Source organism: Chanodichthys erythropterus, chromosome 3 (genome assembly GCF_024489055.1).
Source record: "Chanodichthys erythropterus isolate Z2021 chromosome 3, ASM2448905v1, whole genome shotgun sequence".
Lineage (NCBI taxonomy): Eukaryota > Metazoa > Chordata > Actinopteri > Cypriniformes > Xenocyprididae > Chanodichthys > Chanodichthys erythropterus.
The window spans coordinates 29129335-29153471 of NC_090223.1; the positions used below are offsets into that span (position 1 = coordinate 29129335).

The 24137-nt window shown below is 41.1% G+C and overlaps 1 protein-coding gene across 1 annotated transcript in view; it reads right to left on the minus strand.

The window, feature by feature from the left end:
- crhr1 (corticotropin releasing hormone receptor 1) overlaps positions 1-24137 on the minus strand; it is a 147418-nt gene that overhangs the window by 27837 nt on the left and 95444 nt on the right. The window contains exon 7 of the mRNA XM_067372990.1: positions 21614-21720. Coding sequence (XP_067229091.1) covers positions 21614-21720 — 107 coding nt within the window. The remainder of the gene's footprint in view (positions 1-21613; positions 21721-24137) is intronic.

The window sequence follows — 24137 nt, forward strand, 5'->3', positions numbered from 1 at the left end:
ACAGACATGGAGTCACTGCTTTAAGCAGATCCTTTACCCAAACAAATGAGACGAAACAACATTTCTCAGCAGAAAGCTCTACCTCAGCTAATTATTTTGACTGTTTGTCAGATTGTACAGCAAGATCAAGGTACTGAAACGACATTTTGTTTGAGAAGGGATATAAATAAACTCCCGTCTATCAAGACTATCTGTGATAAACACGGTGGGGAGAAAGCCATCTGACATCTGGAGGATGGAAGGATGGATTGTGAAAATGATGATGCAATTTTCCTTGTGACAGATGGGAAGGCGCGCCGTCTTCTGAATGGTAATCGCCAGCTTCAGAGATTTATGAAGAAGAGAAGAGATGAGACTTGACGTCTAAACTCAAGTCATCACTGACGCTTTTGAATAGTGCCTCTGGTTTATAATTGCTTATTAAAGGTTATCTGACTGAGCGCCAAGTGTGCTGTCAAGCGTTCTCATTTCATATCTTTTTCATCCAATTTGATTATTAATATTGCAATTAGAGCTGTCAATTTAACACATTGATTTAGTACAATTAATTATAAAAAAACGAAAGAAGATATAAATAAAAATCCATTGTTCCACCCTTCCACTTGCATGCCATTCAAAAACAGCCGTAGCTACTGAAAACGCTGCATTTCATAGGTTTTCGCCACAAGATTTTATTTGATTTAATTTTCTCCTCAGTTAACTGATGAAAGCTTGGCTGAGCTGCAATTGCTGGTGTGATGGATGAATGTAGACAAACGATGGTGGAGGGTGAGGATGACTTTTATCTTGAGGAAGGACGGCTGTGAGGCCAGCGTTGTCCTTGTGGAAACACAAGCTTTGGGCATTTAGCGGCAGAGTATCTGCTGCTTATGCAGTTCCCTGACCTCGTTCACACAACACTCTGAGCAGCTGCCTCTGACATTACTTTCTCATTAGTTACGGATGGTACACCCACAAATGTGCGCACACAAACTGTACACACACACACACACACACACACACACACACACACACACACACACACACACACACACACACACACACACACACACACACACACACACACACACACACACACACACACACACACACACACACACACACACACACACAGACTAGTGGCTACTTGCAGATGTGACTCTACTTTTCTGTTAATTAAGTTCTGTTAATGTGGTAAATTGTTAGAGATGTTTCTTGTAGGATGTGTTTTTCCACACAATGCCAACTAGCAGATCTGACTCTTACTGCATAACTCTCATTAATTTTACCCCCTGCAGTTTTCAGTTGATTTATGCCACTTCAAAAGGAGAAATGATTCATGTTTTTTCGTTTTTACAACATAAATATCTGTGTAAAAATATTATTAATAAAAGAAAATTATGTGTATATCATTAATTTGTGTTGTTACTTTGTATTTGTTAATTTATTTTTAACAAATCCATATGCTGTTGTTATTCTGTGAAACACAGAAAACATACATATATACACACAGGTAAGTTACAACAGCAGAAAAACAACAGCATGTGGATCTGTTAAAAACAACTATAGGTACTTTACACACACACACACACACACACACACACACACACACACACACACACACACACACACACACACACACACACACATTATATATATATATATATATATATATATATATACACACAGTTGAGGGGTATGTCAAAAGTTTACATACCCCTTGCAGAATCTGCAGAAATGTTAATCGTTTTTGCAAGGAGGATCATAAACATTGCATGTTATTTTTATTTAGTACTGTCCTGAATAAGCTATTTCACTTAACAGATGTTTACAAAAATCCACAAGAAAAAAAAAAAAAAATATATATATATATAATATATATATATAAAAATAACCCAGTTCAAAAATGTACACACTCTTGATTCTAAATACTGTGAGTGGTTACCTGGATGATCTATGGCTGATTTTTTTTGTTTTGTGATGGTTGTCAGTCTCTTGTTTGTCCTGAACAGTTAAACTGAGCTCTGTTCTTCAGAAAAATCCTCCATGTCCTGCAAATTCTTTGATTTTCCAGCATCTTCTGCAAATTTGAACCCTTTTCAACAATGACTGAATGATTTCGAGATCCATCTTTTCACACTGAAGACAACTGAGGGACTCAAACACAGCTATTAAAAAGGGTTCAAACATTCACTGATGCTCCAGAAGGAAACACGATGCATTAAGAGCTGGGGGGTGAACATTTTTGAACAAGGCGATGATGTGCAAGTTTTTTTTTAATTTTGTTTAAAGATTAATTTTTTTTAATTTAGTACTGCTCTTCAGGAGCTACAGAAGATGCTTACAGAAGACAGAAGACAAAAAAGTATTATTAATCCTGATCACCCAATTCAAAAAATTTTCACCCCCTGGCTCTTTCCTTCTGGAGCATCAGTGAATGTTTGAACTTTTTTCAATAGTTGTGTTTGAGTCCCTCAGTTTGTCCTTAATGTGGAAAGATGGATCTGAAAATCATACAGTAACTGCTGGAAAAGGTTCAAATATGCAAAAGATGCTGGGAAACTGAAGAATTTGCAGGAGCTGGAGGATTTTTCTGAAGAACAGAGCTCAGTTTAACTGCTCAGGACAAACAAGGGACTCATGAACAACCATCACAAAACAAAACAAAAAATCAGCCATAGATCATCCAGGTAACCACACACAGTATTAAGAACCCAGGGTATATAAACTTTTGAACTGGGTTATTTTTATAAATTCAGCTTTAAAAAAAACAAACAAAAAAAAATCACATCTGTTATGTGAAATGGCTTATTCAGGACAGTACTAAATAAAAAATAACATGCAATTTTTATGATCCTCCTTATTTTGTTAAAATGATTAACATTTCAGTACATGCTCACATCTGTCAAAAAAAAAAAAAAAAGTTCACTCATTGGAAAACCAGGCTTCACTTTCAAATGTGTAGTTACTAGTGAGTGGCGAGAAATAGTTGAAAGTGAATCTGGCAATGTTTTTTTTTTTTTTTTTTTTTTACATTGGTTGTTGCACATATTGTGGCAGTTTGGGAATAATATGTCTGATGAGTGGCACTAAAAGGTTATATGCTGTCATGTTTAATGTACCACTTACACTAAACCCTACCTTAAACATAACCGAGGGTGTTAAAAGCAAACGTGAGATGAAAACACACAGAGCAAATTCACTACCTTAGAAAAGCTAAAAATATGGAGCTGGTTACATGATTCAAATGTCAAAATGTACAAATCATGCATTATGATAAAAGTGTTTTAAGGTCACAACAATGTGTGAAATTGTGTGAAAATAAGTTCAATTATCTGCTCCATTAATCATAATTTGTGTGAAAAGAAATAAAAGTTTTTGGTGTTTTACTGCCACTAGCGTGTTACGGTTGTGCTGGTGTAGATTTCCTGTTAATTTCCACATTAACAGATACTTTAATCCAAAAAGGGCAAGAAGAACCAAGCATACAACATCAACATAACATTTAAGACGGACAAGGAGTGCAGGGAGTGAGTGCATTATAAAGGGAGTGCAGATGATAGAGTCCAGGTGCAGGTGATCCGTGATGATGAGGAGCTGACGAGGGAAGTGAGTGCAGGTGTGGAGAACAGGAGGATCTTGGGAAATGGAGTCCAGGGGAACAAGGGATCCGTGACATAGCGGTCATTTCAGATGGAAACTGCAGTGAATTATAGGTAAGTATAGGTACTTTTTTTGGAGATATAAATAAATGGTAACACTTTATTTGAGGGTCTTTTAACTAGTTGTTTATTAGCATGCATATTACTAGAATATTGTCCATTTACTCATTAAGCACATATTAATGCCTTATTCTGCATGACCTTATTCTTAATCCTACCTAAACTTAACTACTAACTATAAAAAGCAGTAAATTAGGGGTTTCTTGAGGGAAAAGTCATAGTTAATAGTTTATATGTGTTCTCTATACTAAAGTGTTACAAAATATATTTATACAATTATAAAATATAGGTAGATGCATGTTTTTCCAATGAGCCCAGGTTGTTATGTCTAGTGAGCAATAATCTTCTGAAGCCATACAATAGATTTGTTTGATTAAATCCTAATTATGATTTACAAAAGAACAAAACGAATACAAAACAAATCTATTCTTCCATGAAATCTTATTTGCGTCCAATCACAGATGCCGTATCAATGCATCATATTATTTTTGACGATACTGGCCACAAAACGGCATTGGTTCATGAGTGTATCAAAATCGAGTGTGAAGTACCAGTTTGAAAATGAGAAATGGGGAATGAAAAGACTATCGTGTTGTATGTCAAAGAGTTGTGTAAAGACTCACAATTTGTAATCCATGGAAAAGAAAAAAAATAACAGCACAAAGGTCTTAAACAACATTGTGTTGAGTAAACGATGACAGAATAGTCCTTTTTGTGTGAACTATTTATGACCAACTCCATGAAGCTCAGTGACGTTTTCTACAAGTGAATCAATGACCTCCTCCAGTAGACGTGCACATGGGTGTCCACTGCGGCTCTACTGGAGTGTGACTGACCCTTATTCCCATCCCCCATGCCCCAAACAAGCCTCTAAATTCCTGTGAGCCACGCAGGAAAAGGCCACACATGCAATACAGCCAATATCATCTGGATGCAAAAATATGATCATGTGCTTGTGTGCGTGACACATTTAACTTACTGTGAGCCGTTGTGTGAAAGACCTAAATTATTCATCATTAAAAATCAAGCACCGGAAAATCCATTCCTGATCTACGAGGTAAAATCAGTGTTATAATAGATAAAGGATGCAGTTCCTTCTGGATCAATGAGCACAAACAAGAACAGATGATGGGGTTTGGGATGTAAGATTAGGAAAAAGAAACTCAACTAATAGATTCTGGCTTTTGCTCCTCATTCAGAAACTATTTCATCTGCTTCTTATGGAAAAAATAAGTAAGCAAATGAATAAATAAATAAAAAATAAAAACAAATAAATTAATTAATAATTGAACAAACAAACAAATCTCTCAATCAGATGACCAAACTTACATTCATGTGTAAAAAACAACAATCAATGTGCCACTGACAATTTTACCTTTTTAAATAATTGTACATGTTATTTCCAATTTTGATATAAAAATGACAATAAAAAATAATAATAATATTAAAGGGATCTTGACATTGATTTTTTTTATTATTTATGTGTGTGCACACTAAGGATGGTAGGCAGTTTTTCATAAACACTTTTTGTTACACTGTTTGAAACTCTCTTCACATCCTGATAGCGATCAATTATAGAGGTTGTCTAAATATGTGGAAGCCTCAGACCCAAAAATTGCCAACCCATACCTTTAAATTTGTTATGGTCAAGAAAAATAGTATTCATGAGCTCATTATTCACCACATCACTATCCTTTGTTATTCTTAGTAAATCCACCTAAGTTTAAAATTGTAATTTCTATTGATACGAAGAAGCTACTGTTGTTTAAAGGTTTGTGTACAAAAATAATTTTGACAATGGTCAGAAATAACATGGCTTACTCGGTGTATGATAGGTGTATGACTATTCTTTATATAAATAAACAGCCAGTGGTGTAAACTCCAAGAGTTCCATATGCGAGGACATGGATCAGGGGCCAGGAACACAAGCCTTCTCCAATTACCACCCAAGCAGTTAATCAGAGCACTATTTTTGCCATGACAGCTTAAAGATTTCACCTTGACAAAGTGCAGACTAATTACACTTCTCCCCCTTAGAGTGTCATAATAACATGTGTCTTAATAACCTTCTCACTCTTAGGACTATTCCTATTATTGGTTGTCAAAAGTAAAGATTAAATGACTGTGCAAATAAGAATGAGGAAATTGTGATGGATTCATAAATCAGACAGGAATACAGAATTCTTTTAATCAGTTAATAATTAGAGGAAGTGCCTTAACCTCCTCTTATTCTAATTGGCTGGTATTTCACTTCTTAGAGCAAAAATCCACTTAAACTGTCCATTATGACACACACACGCACGCACGCACGCACGCACGCACTCACACACACACACACACACACACACACACACACACACACACACACACACACACACACACACACACACACACACACACACACACACACACACACACACACACACACACACAAACACAAACACAAACAAACAAAGCAGATTTTATTCTTGGTATATTAAAGGAATACTCACATCTTGTATGAACAAAACATTTTCACAGGCTAACCTGATCAGATTTGAGGAAAAAATTTATTTATTAGCATTAGCTCCTTTCATATCAGCAAACCCCTAAGAAATCAAATTGTGTCCTTTATAATTGCCTGCAATACCTCAAAGCAGGAGGTCAGTAAATCTCTAACTGCTCAATCCACAATCAGATCACACACAGGGCACAAGTGCTCATGTTGCCAACCATCACCATGGCAGCTGAGGGTGGGGGTCAGGGGGGCACTCGTGGTGGTGACAAGCTGGCAGTGCTGGTGACAAGTGGCCATAAGTTCTCCCCAGTGGAAACCTGGGAGTGTGCCTGCTGCAACACTCATGAAACAAACTATTACCACAGAACAAATCCTATTCATGCCGTATACTAATGATTGAAACCGAATTTATGCCTCAATGGCTGTTTATCTGAACTGCAATATGACCTATCCTGCTGTTTAATAATGTTAATATTCAGTATACAAAGAAGATATACATATATCACAACACGGTTTCATATATAATATGCAAATGCATGAATTGTAGTTGAACGGCACATTCCATGATCGATTATTAGCCAATAGTGAACTGCTCACTCCTTCATTACCGAAGGTGTAAAGAGTACCTGAAAACCATATTTAAGTAAAAGTTGAGCAAAACAGGCTATATGCGATGTCAAATCAAACCGGCTGTAAAGAATGAAAACATTTCAGCTTTGCTGGATATCCAAGGAGCTTGGCAACAGTCTCGCTGCAATGGGAATGCTGGTGACGGGACAGGAACAAGTTGGTGCCCACAGGCCTGTGTTTCAGATGTCAGAGCAGCCAGATCCAGGTTGGCAGGATCGTCTGCTCTGATAACTACACCACCCAAGGTGTCTGTCATGGTCTGGTTGCAGCAGAGATGAAACTGGATTCAAGTGCAGCAGTCTTTATTGCAAACAAAATCAAACTAACAGAAATGTGCAGGTTTCCAAGAAAGACGAAAACAAGAATGGAACAATCAGTCCAAAGTAATGCGTACACAGTAACGGGTACACATAGACGACAGACACCGAACAGGACTAAACACAGGGCTTAAATACACAGTCATAGTCTGAAAAATAAATATGGATGATGCACCTTCACTCTAAAAGGGCTAAAATCAGGGTAGGAAAAATGCCATTTATTTCTATATTATGACCATTTATGATGTAAAAAACATACTAACATTATAAGTGCACCCCAGGAAACACAAAACAATAAAACAACACAGTTCATGACCTCTTTAACACAGAGACAGCAAAACACAGAAAAGAACTACACATGCTATTTAAAACACATGATCACATGATAGTGTCTTTCAAAGCTTTGAAAAAATCTACAACACTGAACTACAACTGAACTTCACTTATGATTGCATTATGAAAAGTCCTTGTTTTCATAAATTAAATTTCCAAAGCTTTTCATTGCAGCATTGTGAATTTGGTAATAACATCCTCAAATCGATGCCTAAGTCTGGTCAAGTTAAATGTAATCCTATTTCATGCATTCTGACTTATTTACACTGTTAAAGAGTTGCATTCTCATGCTAAATATGGCCAAAGTTTCAAAACACGGATTGGACATATGAGTATTTCTGTGCCTGTATGACGTCAAAAGAGAGCGGAATTCCTTGTATAGGCACTTCTCCCTGATAAGCGTGCGCACACACACCACCCAGAGCAAGAGCAAGAAAACGCCCATCAACGCGTTTCATTCGGGATGCGGAAGCCGAGAGATTTTTCGACAATGGCTGTGTCCCAATTCAGGGACTGCACCCTTTGAAGGCTGCATACATCATCGGTCTCATTTAAAAAAGATAACCATTAGATTGCAACGTAGGAAGGAAATTTTACAGTATTTTACACCTCACAATGAATATCAGTCAATTTTATTATGGTTACTTTTCTTAAATATGACATCCTTGATGAAGTATTCAGCACTCAAATGTGACCTCCGGAGGACGCAGCCTCCGAAATGAGAGGCAGCTCCTGTAAACAAAGGAGTGTGTTTTTGGTTGTGAGGGAAAGATGACCTTTTTCAGCTTCCCAAAGAACCCAGTGTTAAGGGAACAGAGGATGAAGTTTGTTTTTCTGAGGCAGCAACGGAGTTGTGCATGTATGTTTGTTTGTTCCCGGGATTTTGGTGATGAATACTTTGTAATCAAGACCCAGTCTGGCGCTGGATTTGCAGATCGAGGGTGGTGAGTAAAACTGCATAAGATGTCTGTGTTTTGTTGGCAATTGGCACGCAAGTGCATATAATGTAAACAACACAAATGTTTTTGTTCCCTTTTTATTTATAATGATGTCGCAGCTAGCATGCAATCTCTACCCAGAAGCTGCGCGTGCTCGCGACTCTTTAGCTCTGCCCACAGCGGCAGACACGCCTCCAGGATCTCGGCTTTTTTCGGAAAGACTCAGTTTAGCACATCAATCTTTTATAAATATGACAAAACTATAAGAAAGATGCATTGTTGCTCTATATGTACTCAAGATTAACATGAGATTGGCAGAAACTGTGTGTGATACCCCCCCTTTAAGTCAAGTCACCTTTATTTATATAGCACTGCCGCATCATACAATACAGATTGTGTTAAATGAACTTTACAACATGAAAATAACACAATCAATGATGCAAACTTCATCAAATTTGAGACGCATTCAAATTCTGCTATAAAGCAGTTCTTCAAAGACAATGGTGTCATTATTCAGCTGAAGTTCAATGTTGATTAATTTCTATTAATTTCAGTGTCACCTAAGTGCAGTCCTTTAAACATCTGAATCCCCACTCATACAATCTCCATGCTTTTAAGCATCTCTTCCTTTCACATGCCTCTTACTTCTGAGTCTCTGCATGGGTCTCGCAGTCTTCCGGCGCCTGCTCACAAATGCATGTGTTTTGGTTATTAGCATTCCCACTGGCTGCACTAATAGGAGTGCGTTATCACAGCTGTCTATTCAAGTCATCCCCCTCATCACTCGCTTCCCATTGATCCACTGCACCAGGCCTTTTCCGGTTAAGATGTGTCCTTTCAAGAATAATCGCCTGCTCAGAGCGTTTGCTATGAGTCTGGCTCCACAATCAGATCCTCTGCAGCTAATACTGAGATGGGTTACAGGCAAAAGCACTGAGTGGTGCAATTTTAAGCCGTAAACAAAAATCATAAACTTCAGGGAGCTAAAGCGGTATGTTTCAGGCCACTCTCTCTCTGCAGGGGGTCGGCGCTAACAAGCCGTGGCTGCTTTGCGCAGGGCCTGCAGCACAAGAGGAATGAGCCTCCTAGAGCGTCCTTGAGCCCAAATGGTGTGCAGATGTATTGGTAACGTCCCTTGCTGGGGCCCAGTAAGAGCAACCTGTCTGTCCACTCGCACAGTACAGTGGGGGTGCTGGCGAAGCGCCATCGGCTCATACAGTGGCCATGTGCTCCGAGGTCTGCTGACTCTATCACCCCGCTGACCCTCGTTGCGTAAGAGCAGACAGAAATAGAAGAGCAGAGGTCCTCCTCATCTAGTGCTGCTTAAAGTAAGAATAAGTTTTCTTCTGAATGTTTCAGGAGTGACTAAGTATAGAAAAATCACATTAAAGAGGTTAATGGGAGGTTATCACATTGCTAAAGCACTATTCAGATGGGAGTAGAATATGTGTTCAAAGGTTTGAGGTCGGTAACAGTTTATAATGTTTTTGTAATAAGTCTCTTATGCTTTCCGAGGCTGCATTTGCTTGCTCAAAAATACAGTAAACATCAAAATATTGTGAAATATTATTACAATTTATAATAACTGTTTTCTATTTTATTATATTTTAAAATGTAATTTATTCCCGCAATGTCAAAGCTGTATTTTCAGCATCATTATTCCAGTCTTCAGTTACCCATTTTCCGTTTGAGTGCTGGTTCGGAGCCAGAGCCTGGTTTCAAATCAGTTCTTTGTCTTTCGACACACAAAGCACCACCTCCGAACCAGGAAAAGTGGTTCGTAAGTAGCACCAAAATGTTGCTGGGCTAGAAGTAAGAACTGCTTGCGTCAGGGTTACCGTGACCAACAAGACACCCGTGACAGTCATTTTTGAAATAGCAGCTAATCGAGCTTATAGCAGCTCGATTGTAATCTCCGTCTATATACAAATTACGGCGAGCCGTGTTTGGATGCCGATGTAGGTTCGCAAAGCCATGAGCATCAACAGTAGTGAAACATCTGCGATTGTTGATAGAAGGCTTGTTCGAGATGCATCGGAGCAGCGTGGACCGATTCGGCGGGTGCGGCGGATCCGCGGGAGCGTTTGTAGAGCATATGACTTCTTGTGCTTTTGGATCGTTCTCGCGGAGCTTTGATGTCATGCGCTGATCACTATGCGAGAAGCCGATGCATCTCAAACAAGCCTGGTGTGTTTGTGTTTGGCGCTGCAGCGCTAGCTGTGCTGTGAAATATGCAGTGCCCAAGGAAGTCGACCGGAAGTTGAAGTCAGCCGCGTGCTGCCATCTTGTAGCATAACTTCACTTGCGTTAGCATCCCATTGACTCCCATTTATTTTGGCGTCACTTTGACAGCGAATAACTTTACATCTGAGGCGTTTAAAGACTCCATTTGTCCATTATTTATTTCCAAAGATACACGACAATGTATAAAGGGCTCCATTACCTTCTATGTTACATTATGGCCCCGTAGAAACAGTTTTTGTAAAAATAGGCTAACGATTGCGTCATAACCACTCGACTCTCTGTCGCACAGTAGAGAAATTACCGTACAGACAGGAGGAGAAGCTCGCAGGCAATAGTATGCATTAACTTGATATGGCGTACTGGCGTTACATTTTAAAATACTATACAAACTAATTAATCAGAATACTTACTCCTGCTCACTCACGCCAAAGAACTCCCCGCTCAAGCTCGCCGTCTCTGCAAGATTAACGATGGCAGTTTGCACGTGCAGCTACTAGAAGATTTACATCTGTCAGACAGGTTGCTGACGTCATCAAGCTTAGTGTGAGTCTGCGCGTCAGAAACGGAAGTGCTAAAAATTGCTAAAAATGGGCTTCACTTGTCTCAATTGAGTTCCAATGGGGTCGCTGTGTCCATTTCTTTTACTCTCTATGGAAATATGAGACGTATACAGTGACGTAACACTGTGACGCCGGGCGCTCTTTGAGGAGGGCGCTGGGGCGAGTGTTCCTCGCGGGTCTGGTCCCGCTGCTGCCGAGGCACAGCGAAGGATGCACTCGTGGGGTTCACAGATGGATCTAGCAGAGGGGGAAGAGACGGGCGCTGCCCTATCGCTTCCCTTACCTGCTAGACCCAGTGTCTCTCCTTTGGTGGCGGAAGCACGCGTAGCGGTTTCTTCCCCCCGAAGGGAGACACCGATGCTCAACGTATCTTCCTCCGAGGAGGTTGATGTGGAGAGCGTCGATGAGGAACCGCCAGCCTCATCCCCTGCATATGAGGAGCTTTTGGAGGTGGTGACCAGGGCAGTAGAAAAATTAAATATTGACTGGCCCGCGGAGAGACCTGACAGTAAACCAAAAAGCAAGTTAGACGAAAGGTTTCTCCCCGCACGGTCACTACCCCAGCGTCGGGGTCTGCCGTTTTTTCCCGACCTCCACACCGAGGTGTCGAGGTCGTGGAAGAGACCGGTTCAGTATCGGCTATACAGTCCACAGACATCTTTGTATAGTAATATTATTGGCCTAAAACATCATGGCTATGGGACGATGCCTCGGATCGAAGAGACGCTCGCGAGCCATCTCTCGCCTGAGTCGGCATCGTCCCTTAAGACCCCGACGTTGCCCACCAAGCCTCTAAAGACAACTTCCAGCTTGGTGGGCAAGGCTTATTCGGCAGCAGGTCAGGCGGCTGCATGCCTTCATACGATGTCAATCTTACAGGCATATCAAGCCAATCTGCTGGGGGAAATTGATGAGAGTGGGGAGGCGTCCTTTGAGGCAATTCATGAGCTAAGAAAAGCAACAGATCTAGCTCTCCGGGCCACCAAGGAGACGGCCAAGTCCATCGGCCGCTCTATGGCAGCCTTGGTGGCCACGGAGAGGCACCTTTGGCTCAATCTCTCTGATATCAAAGAAAGAGATAAAAACAAGCTCATGGACGCGCCGCTGTCTCCTGCTGGCCTGTTCGGCGACGCGATGTCAACCGTCGTCGACAGGTTTCAGGAGACACGGAAACAAACAGTGGCTTTCTCAAAAATTATTCCCCGCCGCTCTCATCCCCCCGAGGCTGCTGAGCGGGAGCAGCCTCGGCCGACAGCCAGCTCCTCAGCGCACAGGGCGCAACAGAAGGCCAGTGTCGCCTCCCGGGCTCCCCCACGAAAATCTTGGGGACCAGGTCGGGCGGCACAGGCGAAGCCTTCCGGAGGTAGGACGGATCTGAGGACCGTCATTATCTCTCGGAAGGCTTCAAAGAAGAGGTCCTGACATCTATGATGCAGGATCTCTCGAGGGCAGCCCCCTCTGGGGGGATTCGGATATCGGGTCCTCCCCAGTGCCCTCAGGGGACCGTCCTGTCAACCCTACCACCCAGTGTGCGTCAGGGCACAGCGGTCTCCGCCGATCCTCCAAGGAGGGTCGGTCAGCATGTAATTCGTTTGTCTGCCGGTGCGCCGCGTCAGATAGACGAGCCAAGTGCTCAAAAAACACCAGAGACCAGTCTCGAGAGACTGGTTCCCTTAGTAGAATATTTGGAAGAATGGAAAAGTCTCCCGAACATTTCGAAGTGGGTGCTGCTCATGATAGAACAGGGATACAGAATTCAATTTGGTTCTCGACCACCCAAGTTCAAAGGGGTGCTTCCCACAGTGATAACCCCAGAGCAGTCTCTGGTGATGGAACAGGAGGTTACGACGCTTTTGCAAAAAGGGGCTATAGAAAGGGTTTCCCCTCCCAGCAAAATGTCGGGCTTTTACAGCCGCTACTTCATTGTTCCGAAGAAGGATGGAGGGTTGCGTCCGATCATAGATTTACGTGTGTTGAATCGATCCGTAAAAAAGCTGAAGTTCAAAATGCTTACACTCAGACAGATCATCCCTCAGATCAGGTCCGAGGACTGGTTTGTAGCGATAGATCTGAAAGACGCATACTTCCATGTATCCATCCATCCTTCTCACAGGAAGTTCCTCAGGTTTGCTTTCGGGGGCGAAGCTTACCAATACAGGGTTCTTCCCTTCGGCCTATCCCTCTCACCCCGCACGTTCACAAAGTGCGTGGATGCAGCACTGGCTCCGCTGAGACTCCAGGGCATCCGCGTACTGAACTATATCGACGATTGGTTGATACTAGCTCAAACAGAACAATTAGCAGTTCAACATCGAGATGTTGTCCTGTCACACATGAAAAGGCTTGGGTTGAGGCTCAACGCCAAGAAGAGTGTGCTGGTCCCGAGTCAGGTTGCAAACTATCTAGGAGTAATCTGGGATTCCACCACGATGCAGGCGCAGTTGTCCCCTGCTCGTGTGAGTTCCATTCTCGGGGCTGTGAATGGGGTGAAATTAGGCCAGTCACTCACTGTAAAACAGTTTCAGAGACTGTTGGGTCTGATGGCAGCCGCGTCCAACGTTATTACTTTTGGCCTCCTGCACATGAGACCCTTACAGTGGTGGCTCAGGACCAAGGGGTTTTCTCCGAGGGGAAATCCTTTTCGCACGATCAAAGTCACGCGGCGATGCCTTCGTGCTCTGGTCATGTGGAAGAAGCCTTGGTTCCTATCCCAGGGACCCGTGCTGGGGACTTCTGTTTGTCGTGTAATGCTTACGACAGATGCTTCCCTCACGGGCTGGGGGGCGATCATGAGTGGTCGCTCGGCTCAGGGTCTCTGGGAGGACCATCAATGCTCCTGGCACATAAATCAGCTGGAGATGATGGCGGTGTTTCTCGCATTGAAACACTTCCTCCCAGACCTGAGAGATCACCATGTGTTGGTCCGCACGGACAACACTGCGGTGGTCTCGTACATCAACCATCAGGGGGGTTTGCGGTCTCGCCTGTTATCAAGGTTGGCCAGTCGCATCCTCCTCTGGTCCCAGGGGAAGCTCCTCTCGCTGAGAGCAGCTTACATCCCCGGGCGGTTGAATGTAGGAGCGGACGCCCTGTCGAGGCAGGGCGCGAGACCGGGGGAATGGAAACTCCACACCGAGGTGGTGGAGTTGATATGGAAAACTTTCGGTCGAGCTCAAGTCGATCTATTTGCCACAGAGGAATCAGCTCAGTGCCCTCTGTGGTATTCCCTACAGCACCCAGCACCTCTAGGGCTGGACGCTATGCTACAGACATGGCCGAGGCTGCGTCTGTATGCATTTCCCCCAGTCTCACTGCTCCCGGGGGTTCTGGAGAAGGTCCGCCAGGAAAGGGTCGACCTAATATTGGTGGCCCCTTACTGGCTGACCAGGATATGGTTTTCAGACATAATGTCACTACTAAGCGGCTCTCCCCTAGAGCTTCCTCTCAGACAGGACCTCCTGTCTCAAGCGGGCGGTACGATTCTCCATCCCCGTCCGGAAATGTGGAAACTGTGCGCCTGGCCTCTGAGGGGGCAAGGCTCATAGAATCTGGTCTCCCAACCGAGGTTGTGGAGACCATACTTCACTCCAGAGCTCCCTCCACGAGGAAGTTGTATTCATATAAATGGAAATTGTTCGCTACATGGTGCGAACAACGTAATTTGGACCCTGTCCAGTCTCCTATCAGCTATGTGCTACAGTTCCTTCAAGAAAAGTTTTCAGAAGGCTTAACCCCTTCAACACTGAAGGTTTATATTGCAGCCATTTCGGCTTATCATAATCCTGTAGGGGGTTCTTCGGTGGGCCGAGACCCCCTAGTTATACGCTTCCTCCGTGGCGCACTCAGGTTGAGACCTGTGGTGCGCACAAAAACCCCGACCTGGGATTTGACTATTGTGCTTCAAGGGTTAGCCGAGGCTCCCTTTGAGCCAATAGAAGAAGTGTCAGATAAATTCCTGACATTAAAAACCATCTTCCTACTGGCCGTTTCTTCACTAAAAAGGATCGGCGATCTACAAGCGCTGTCAGTCGCTCCATCATGTCTAGAATTTGGATGAGTAAGTGGGTGGTTGAGGCCATCTCACTGGCGTATGAAACAGTGGGACTCCCATGTCCCTTAGTCGTGCGTGCTCATTCCACGAGAGGTATGGCGGCATCTAAAGCTCTCTTGTCCGGAGTCTCTCTGGACGACATATGTGGTGCGGCTGGATGGTCATCCCAGCACACCTTCATTAGATTTTATAATCTCAACTTAAATGTTACTCTGGGTGCCAGAGTTCTACAAGACAACAGCCAGGCATTCGGAGATACGGCGTAGTTGGGATAGCGTTCCCATCACGTCATTCGACGTAGCGTCGATAGTTCCCACGAAAGGGAACGTCTCGGGTTACGAGTGTAACCCCTGTTCCCTGAGTAAGGGAACGAGACGCTACGTCACGTTGCCGTACCTCCTACATACCTGGAGCGCTTGCTTCAGACATATTACAGAAGCTAGCGTGCTTTGTTCTGGGTATGCTTTATAGCTTCCTGATCCGTGACGTCACCCGCCTCTGACGTCACGTCTTTCTCATTGGTTGGATACAGAGGTGCTTCACGAACACAAAATACAGAGGGTTCCCATCACGTCATTCGACGTAGCGTCTCGTTCCCTTACTCAGGGAACAGGGGTTACACTCGTAACCCGAGACGGTTTGTACAGTATAAAAACCATTACGCCTGTGGAATGTCCCCACAATTCACAAAAACAAACATGTGTGTGTGTGTGTGTGTGTGTGTGTCCATGTATGTAATGTTCAGATTGGAAGCCAACAGTGCTACCAAGTATTATTTAACTCCAAAAGTTTAAAGGTCCATATTGAAGGAGCACCAGGCAGTATAACAACAAATTCAGCTCATGGACAAAGGTCAAAATAAATGAAGAAAAGCTTTGTGAAATAATAATATACCACAACTACAAACATTCCTATCCAGACAGGATTACAGTTCTTAGCGGACCACAATTATTTCATGATTTTAACTGAGGATGTTTGAAGGAAAACTCTGTTCAACTCTGACAGGATTAAAACCACAAAATGCATTTGTGAAACAAAAATTTACATGACCTCCTTAGGGAAAACTAGTCCTGTCCAAACTGACTTAATCTACATGAACATTTACAACAGAAAACTGTTAAAAGGCTTATACTATTAATGGGGCAGTTTTAACAAAGTGCTATTTCGTCATTTTTATTATTAATACATTTGGTTTTGCCAGAGGACATCTAATGGACAGTTCTTTAGCAAATTAAACAGGACACATGCTATTCTAGTTAGAGTCATGCAAAAAGCACAATTGCTCTTTTCATGGATTTGTTTTGTTTTTGTTTTTAATGAAAGCTTTGATTGTTTGAAATAATGAACCATTATACAATTTAGTTAGACACACATAATCAAAGCCACTATGGAGTATTCAAAGAAAAACTATATGCACTTCTTTCCCAAGAAAAGTACTTTTTTTATGTAAACACTTTCCCTGTGGGGTAAAGGTTATGAGAGCAGCCTCGATTTTCAACTTGCATTTATTTTGGTTTATTTTGAGACATTATATACAGAGAAATGCTACGGTGTGTTTACTATCAAACTGCTTCTCTGGATGCCTTCCTGTCTCTGCCCTCAGGGCACATGTAAGAAGGTTTTTGTGTCATACAGGACAGGAAGGTACTCCCAGTCTAGCCTTTTGTCAAGAAACAGAATGAGAACAGCTAGCTGCCAACAGTGGCTTGTCACTGTGCCACAGCAGCTTTGCTCTCGTTTCATATTTTGATGCCCTCTGCTTTTTACCCCGTCATTCTACGAATGATGGAGGAGCTGGGTTAAACTGCGCTGACAGGTGAGCACTGGTGTGGAATACACAGGCCATTCCTGAAATTAACTTTGGAGGTTACAGTTTTTGTCATATTAGTGCAGTCAATTCATTCTTGCTACTAAGTATTGGCCTGTTAACATTTAGATAGGATGACTTTATCTAATATGCAGCTTATTGCGGGTAATTTCTGCTCTTAAACAATGCATCAAGGTACCAAACATTATAACTGTATTTACCTAATAAAGTAAGTTCTTAATATTTAGTTCTTAAATACTACCTTTGGTGAAAGACAAATCATGTGCAAATTCATAAATCAGCATCATTGCTGAGTATTTTCCCCCTTATTCTATTTAAAGTGTCACTGAACATGAAAAAAATATCAGGGAATCCGTGTGATGAGATGATGAGCTGACTGGGTGCAGGTGTGGATCAGGAGGGATGTTGGGAATTGTAGTCTGGGGAAGGTGACAGAGCTAGTGACCGTGACAAATATGAGTGACGCGTTGTGTATTATTCTATAGTCTTTGTTATTACCTCTACCTTTTAATTTGCTCAGAATCCAAAATCTTATTTTTTGTTGTAGTTGTTGTTCAATCACAGTCTCATGAAACATTGTAAATACGATAAATAAGATATTCTCTATGAGCTCAATTAAGTGATGACAGCTCTGTAATGGAAGCGCTCTCTGCTTGCTTTGTCTACATTGAAATTAAGAATAAAAGTTTTGTTTTTCATGCTACTAAGAGGACCATTGGCCACTTACACACTGCAAAGTTTCAGGGGTGTCAACCGCATTAAATGATGCAGAAATTCAGGGCCCTATTTTAACGATCCAAACGCAAAGTGTAAAGCGCATGGCGCAGGTGCACTCAGGGAGTGTCCTAATCCCCTTTTGCTATTTTAACAACGGAAAAACGTTCCATGCACCGGGGCGCATTTTTTAAATGGGTTGTCCCTATTCTCTTAATGAGTAATGGGTGTAACGTTCAATAAACCAATCAGAGTGTCATCTCCCATTTCCTTTAAGAGCGAGATGCGCTCACACCATGGCGGATTGCTATTTACATGGCCGAATTTGTTGGCGGAAAAGCTGAACGCTTTTCAAGCGAAGAAACCGATCTGCTCGTGCGTGAAGTTAAAGCCGGCTTGCAAATGCAGGCTTTCAAATAGCGCCGCGCGATGAGTCAGTTAAATATATATGTGTGTGTATTGGCACGACTGTTAAATTAATTAGCCAATTTCGTTCATCATTATAAGTAGTAATAGGCTGAATTGAAAATAGCCTAATTCTAATACACGCAATGACTATTCATCATTACATTTTTATATTTATGTAGCCTACACAATAATATTCTTTTACACTGTAATCCTTTTGTTTTTAATATTTGGCATATTTGTGTGATGCGTATCCCTGTGTGTAAAAAGCAAAGTCAACGCGCACTGTGGACGCGCCCAGAGGTGCAGTTTCTACCAATGCGCTCTAACAAAAATATATTGCGCCACTGACTTTAGACTTTAGACCAGGTTTGAGTTGGTCTATGGCGCAGTCTATTTTCAGCTCCTTAGAATAGCAATGCGCCTGAACACACCTCTTTTTTAGACCAGCACGCCCATGGGCGCACTAACTGGCGCAAATGCGTTTACTAATTTAAGGACGTGGCGCTGAACGGGAAAACGCGAACGGCGCCAGATGCAAACTAGCAAACACGCTTGCGCTGCGCCTTGCGTCGCATTGCGCCGAGTGTATTATAGAGCCCAAAGTGTTTGAATATTAAAATATAAATAAAATATTGTGAAATATTGTGTTCGTTGTTCCATCTTCTCTGTTTCTTTTCAGACTGTGAAACAACGGCCCGTTTCAGTGTTGACACCTTGTGGATAAACTAAATTTGCAAAAACTATTCAAAGCGCATGTGCAAAATGCTGCACATTGTTCATTGTGGTTAGAAAAACCTAAAGACTAAATGTGCTAAAAGACATCATGCACCGTGTACTCCTACCCTATAGTGTACGCATAAGAACTGAAGTAATATTCATGGTAATTTTAAATGCGAATGATAATAAAAATACATTCATATTTAGCATGACGTGGGCCACAAATTTAATGCTGACAGGCCGGATGCATCCTGCGGGCCGCTGGTTGAGTACCCCAGGTGCAGACTAAGTTACATTCAAGCTATGAATATTTTTATTTTTTTTTCACAAGAAAAACGTTTTACAAAGATGAGTATAGGTTACTATACTATTATTGTACTGTAAAAGGGAAACAAGCAAGTAAGAATTTCATTGCATAGTTAAACTTCTTTAACTGTGTATATGACAATAAATTTCTTTGAATCTTTGAATGAGTATTAAGAGATACAATTATTGACTACAGGGGGACTTTAATATATATAAGTCCTCAGTTCTGAGTTCTTAATTTAACAGGTCACGTACAGTAGCAGTGAGTACTTCATTCCGATTGCGAGACAGGATCTTGTCTAAACACTACAGCTGCATGATTTGGTTAAATTTTGATTATTTTACACATTACATTTAACATCTCATATTGCTGTTCCTGTTTAGATATTAATGCTACAGGAATAAGATAATCATATCACACAGTTAATCTTTCAGGGTCTCCACATTTGAGACCTCTTTAAATAAATCAAACGCAAAGCACATGAGCCAAGGTGAGCCAAAAGTGAACTGAATGGAAAATAACCCAGATCTCTTTTCATTGACATTGTACTTGGACTTGAAATTGGTTGAATTAAACTGACATTTTGAATTTTGTAACCCAACCCACTTTGAATATTATTTCAAGTTGAATTACCATTACTATATTTATGTTTGTATATATTTATGTATGTATTTATGCATTTATAATAAATGCACACATATTTTTATAAAATAAAATTTTATTAAATGAACATTTAGTAATATATATTATTCATGGAGGGTGTCCTAGAAACACCTCCAAATCCTGGGACCCTTACTGTGCAAATGCTGTCTGCTAAAACATTAATAAGCCAATTTAATACTCCTGTCCTTCTGTCCTTGTGGGCAAAATGGCTGGAGGGTCTGAACGCAAGAACACTTGGTGTTTACCCTGAACATCTGTTCACTGTGTATTTCATTACACAGTTTCCCCTGCTAGAGCACCCAATTCAGCCTAACTGCGACTTCACAACCTCTGTATACTCGCACCCAACCTCAATCCACCCATGACACACTGACATTAGCTAGACGGACAGAGGATAATCAGTAGGGCACATTGTTGTGAAAAGCAGCATCCAGTAAAACTATGTATAAGCTGACTCCTAGCGCGATTTTGATTAGAAATCCAGGGAAAGATGCCAGAATATCTTCCCCGGATTAATCAAGGCAGATTAAGTCAGAGATAATCTAGTCTAAATAATCCTAAACAGCATGGATATTTCATCTGCCCACTCAGCCCAATCTGTGCCACTAAGAGTGTGTGGGAATGCTGAAATATGTGACGACCCACCTCCTCACATCCAGTTTGCCACATTGATCCAGGCTAATTAAGCCTTGGACATGATCCCAAAGAAAACAAGTCTCTCAGTTGACTGAGCATAATATAATGAGAGCCAGCTCAATGAAGACCTTCAATTATCATCCCTAAACCATGATACTTCTGGACTGGAATAACCAAAGATGAAGAGGAGTGTGAGTGCCCTTGATGTGCCGATAAGGTGTCTTCATTTCTACACCATCAGTCTGAAATCTCATTGCCGGGGAGCACTCCGCTGGACCCATGGCATCGATTTCTCAGGTGCCTTGACAAGTGAGAGATAACCTATACAGGTTGTCCTTGGACCTTAGAAACCTGAGCCCAAGAAGGGCTTGTCGCCTGTGATCTCACCAAGCATATATAATTTTCCATTCCCTGCCATTCTGTTGGCCACCTGATGTATAGTTTCTGTCAGCAGCTGGAAAATCAATTGATGTACTGATGAGATGTGACAAGAAGACAGCCTATATTTGTGTTTGGGGCTGGGCCCATGTCCCTCTCAGTTAAACTGATTTAAAGTTGATCCAAGCAAAGGACACTGGACACATTAGTAGAGCTGTCCAGAAAAGGGATCATTCGTGGGGATATTGGGATTATTTTTTGCACAGGCAAAAGCAATCTACAGAATCTAAGATTTAAATCTGAAGCTGCCATTGAAGGAGAATGCTGTGATTTACCATATATATGATTATCCAACCAACAGCAGATGGGGAAGTCGTCGTTATTTCTACAGTTCCATTTAGAAAGTGGCACAGAAATTACACAGTTCACTTATAAATGAAACATAACTAAGGACTCCTTTAAGACTCCCGAGTAATGAAGGATCCGCCTCTGTGCAATGAAATTCCCCCATGAGGTATGAAACTAAATTCTTTAGTGTCCTGGGAATCCTTTGTCCACTCACTTTTCAATGCAGTAGCAGCAGCTCGTAATGATTTTATCTCATGCAAGTTCACCGGAGTGACTAAACACAGAAGTTCAATTCCACTCACTCGGCTCTTGAAAACCCCTCACAGAAGAGGCACTCACCCACCTGAGTCTCATAAAGAGGATGAAGGCAACCAGCAGGGCTCCCAGAGAGATACAGTGTCCCAGGTAGTTTATGATGACTGCAATGTGGTAATGCAGCTTGCTTTTCTTCTGAAAGATCACAAAGGGAGAGACACACACAGAAACACATTAGGAAGATGAGAGACTGATGTCCACCAGATATCTGACATCTAAATCCCAACATGGAATTACTCCTAAAAGCTTTTTGGGGCATTACAGGGACAGGAAAAAAATAAAACAAGAAAAATGTAAAAAATATATAAAAACTCATAAAAACTTCAAGACCATTGAAAAATAACATTTTATAATTAAATTTAAAGGTATTGAAAATTATCCTGTCAATAATCAAAGCAGCATCAGTTTCCTTGTTTGAACTATTCACATAAAATGCATTAATATGTAGTGTAGTGTTAATATTTTGAATAAAAAAATAAATACATTTTTACAATAATATTATTATTATTGTAAAAATGTATTTTTTTTTTTTAAATACATTTTTATTATAATCCAGAAAATTGAAAGGTTAAAGGATTTTAAAGGTAGCCAATCCAATCAGTATTATGACTTTTATAAAAAAAAAAAAAAAAAAAGAAAGAAATATATATATATATATTATATAATATATATATATATATATATATATATATATATATATATATATATATATATATATATTTTTTTTTTTTTTTTTTTTTTTTTTTTTATAAAAGTCATAATACTGATTGGATTGGCTACCTTTAAAATCCTTTAACCTTTCAATTTTCTGGATTATTATGCTTATGTGGTGCTGCCATATTAGATTTGTGTCCCTCAGAGGCATTTATGATAAAATAAGCATTAAATAAATAGCTTAACATCACACAGACTGACCCCTAACCTAATCACACAGAAAAAAGTCTCATCCGTAATCATTAGCCTTGCACATGAGGATCACATTACACCGCTCTGCCTGACACTAATGCTAACAGCATCCAACCAGCAACTGTTTCCAACTCTTATGAATATTTTGCTCGGTGATGAGTGAGGCAGATGTTCATGGTTTCCACTATCATGATGATTGCCAACCTGACATAATTCCTTTAATTAAGCGATTAGCTTTGGCTCAGTCAAATGGATACTTGCTTATAGCGCAACTGCTCGTGAAGCTGAAGTTTATGTGTGTTTATATGCCTATGTTTGACCTAACATGTTATGTTATTTGGGAAAAAAAAATCATATTAATAGCCTGGGCAAATGATTTCAGGAAGCATATGTTGATCACGTAACACTCAGGTTAGTGTGTGTGAGCATACTGTATAGGCATTATTTGCTTTTCCATCATGGGGCCAGCACCTTTCATTTCTCTTGCCCTGACTGTGTCCTCCTGGTGCAAAAATCTGTTGCTGAATTCCTGTGGTCGTCACAGGACAGGCCTGTGATGCAAACCCCCACTGGTCACTGCAGACCCGACGGACCATTGAGACCAGAGGACCAGACTGTCCAAGCAGGGGGAGGAAAGGCAATTCTGGAATCCAGTGCCTATGAAATCTATAAAACCTATGAAAGACTCATGAACTAGCCAGCTAGCACAATTTAACCTAGAAGAAATTGCTCAGACGGCAAATCAATCAGAAACAGCTAGGCCGGATGTGCTTATTGCTTTAGGGATGAGGTAATCCTTTTGGAGAGAATTTGGAGAACAATGAATATATTTTTTGCTCAACATGACATAGCAGTCCCCCTAAGAGGCATTACAAAAAGAGGCTGACTTTTAAAGATTGATCTCTGCTTTTCATGTATAAATATGCCAAAGCGTGCATCAATTTTAAATGGCTTGTGTGTGTAAAAAAACATGTGATAACAACTTAAAGGGTTAGTTCACCCTAAAATGAAAATTCTGTCATTAGTTTCTCACCCTCATGTTGTTCCAAACCTATAAGACTTTAATTCATCTTTGGAACACAAATGAATATATTTTTTATAAAATCTGAGCGATTTCTGTCCCTCCATAGACAGCTACCATTTTGACGCCTAAAAAAGTTCATAAAGAGATCGTAAAACGAATCAATATGAATTGAGTGGATAGGCCAAATTTTCTGAAAAGACTCAATTGCTTGATGAACAGATTGAATTTAGGCTTTTATTTACATATAAACTTTGATCAGCGAACATAAACAGAAGCTCAAATGTGCTGCGTAACACAAAAATTAACCTCATTGGATCTCGCATGTCAAGCAAACATTTATATGCGATTAAAAGACTAAATCTGTTCAGCGTATAAAGCAATCGAATTTTGAACTTCTTGAAGCGTCAAAGTGGTAGTTGCATAGACTGTCAATAGAGGAACAGAAATCGCTCAGACTTCATTAAAAAGATCTTCATTTGTGTTCCGAAGATGAACGAAAGTTTTACGGGTTTGGAACGACTTGAGGGTGAGTAATTAATGACAGAGTTTTCACTTTTGGGTGAGCTAACCCTTTAAAGGGATAGTTCTCATTCTCTCATTCTCAATTTACTTATCCTCATGT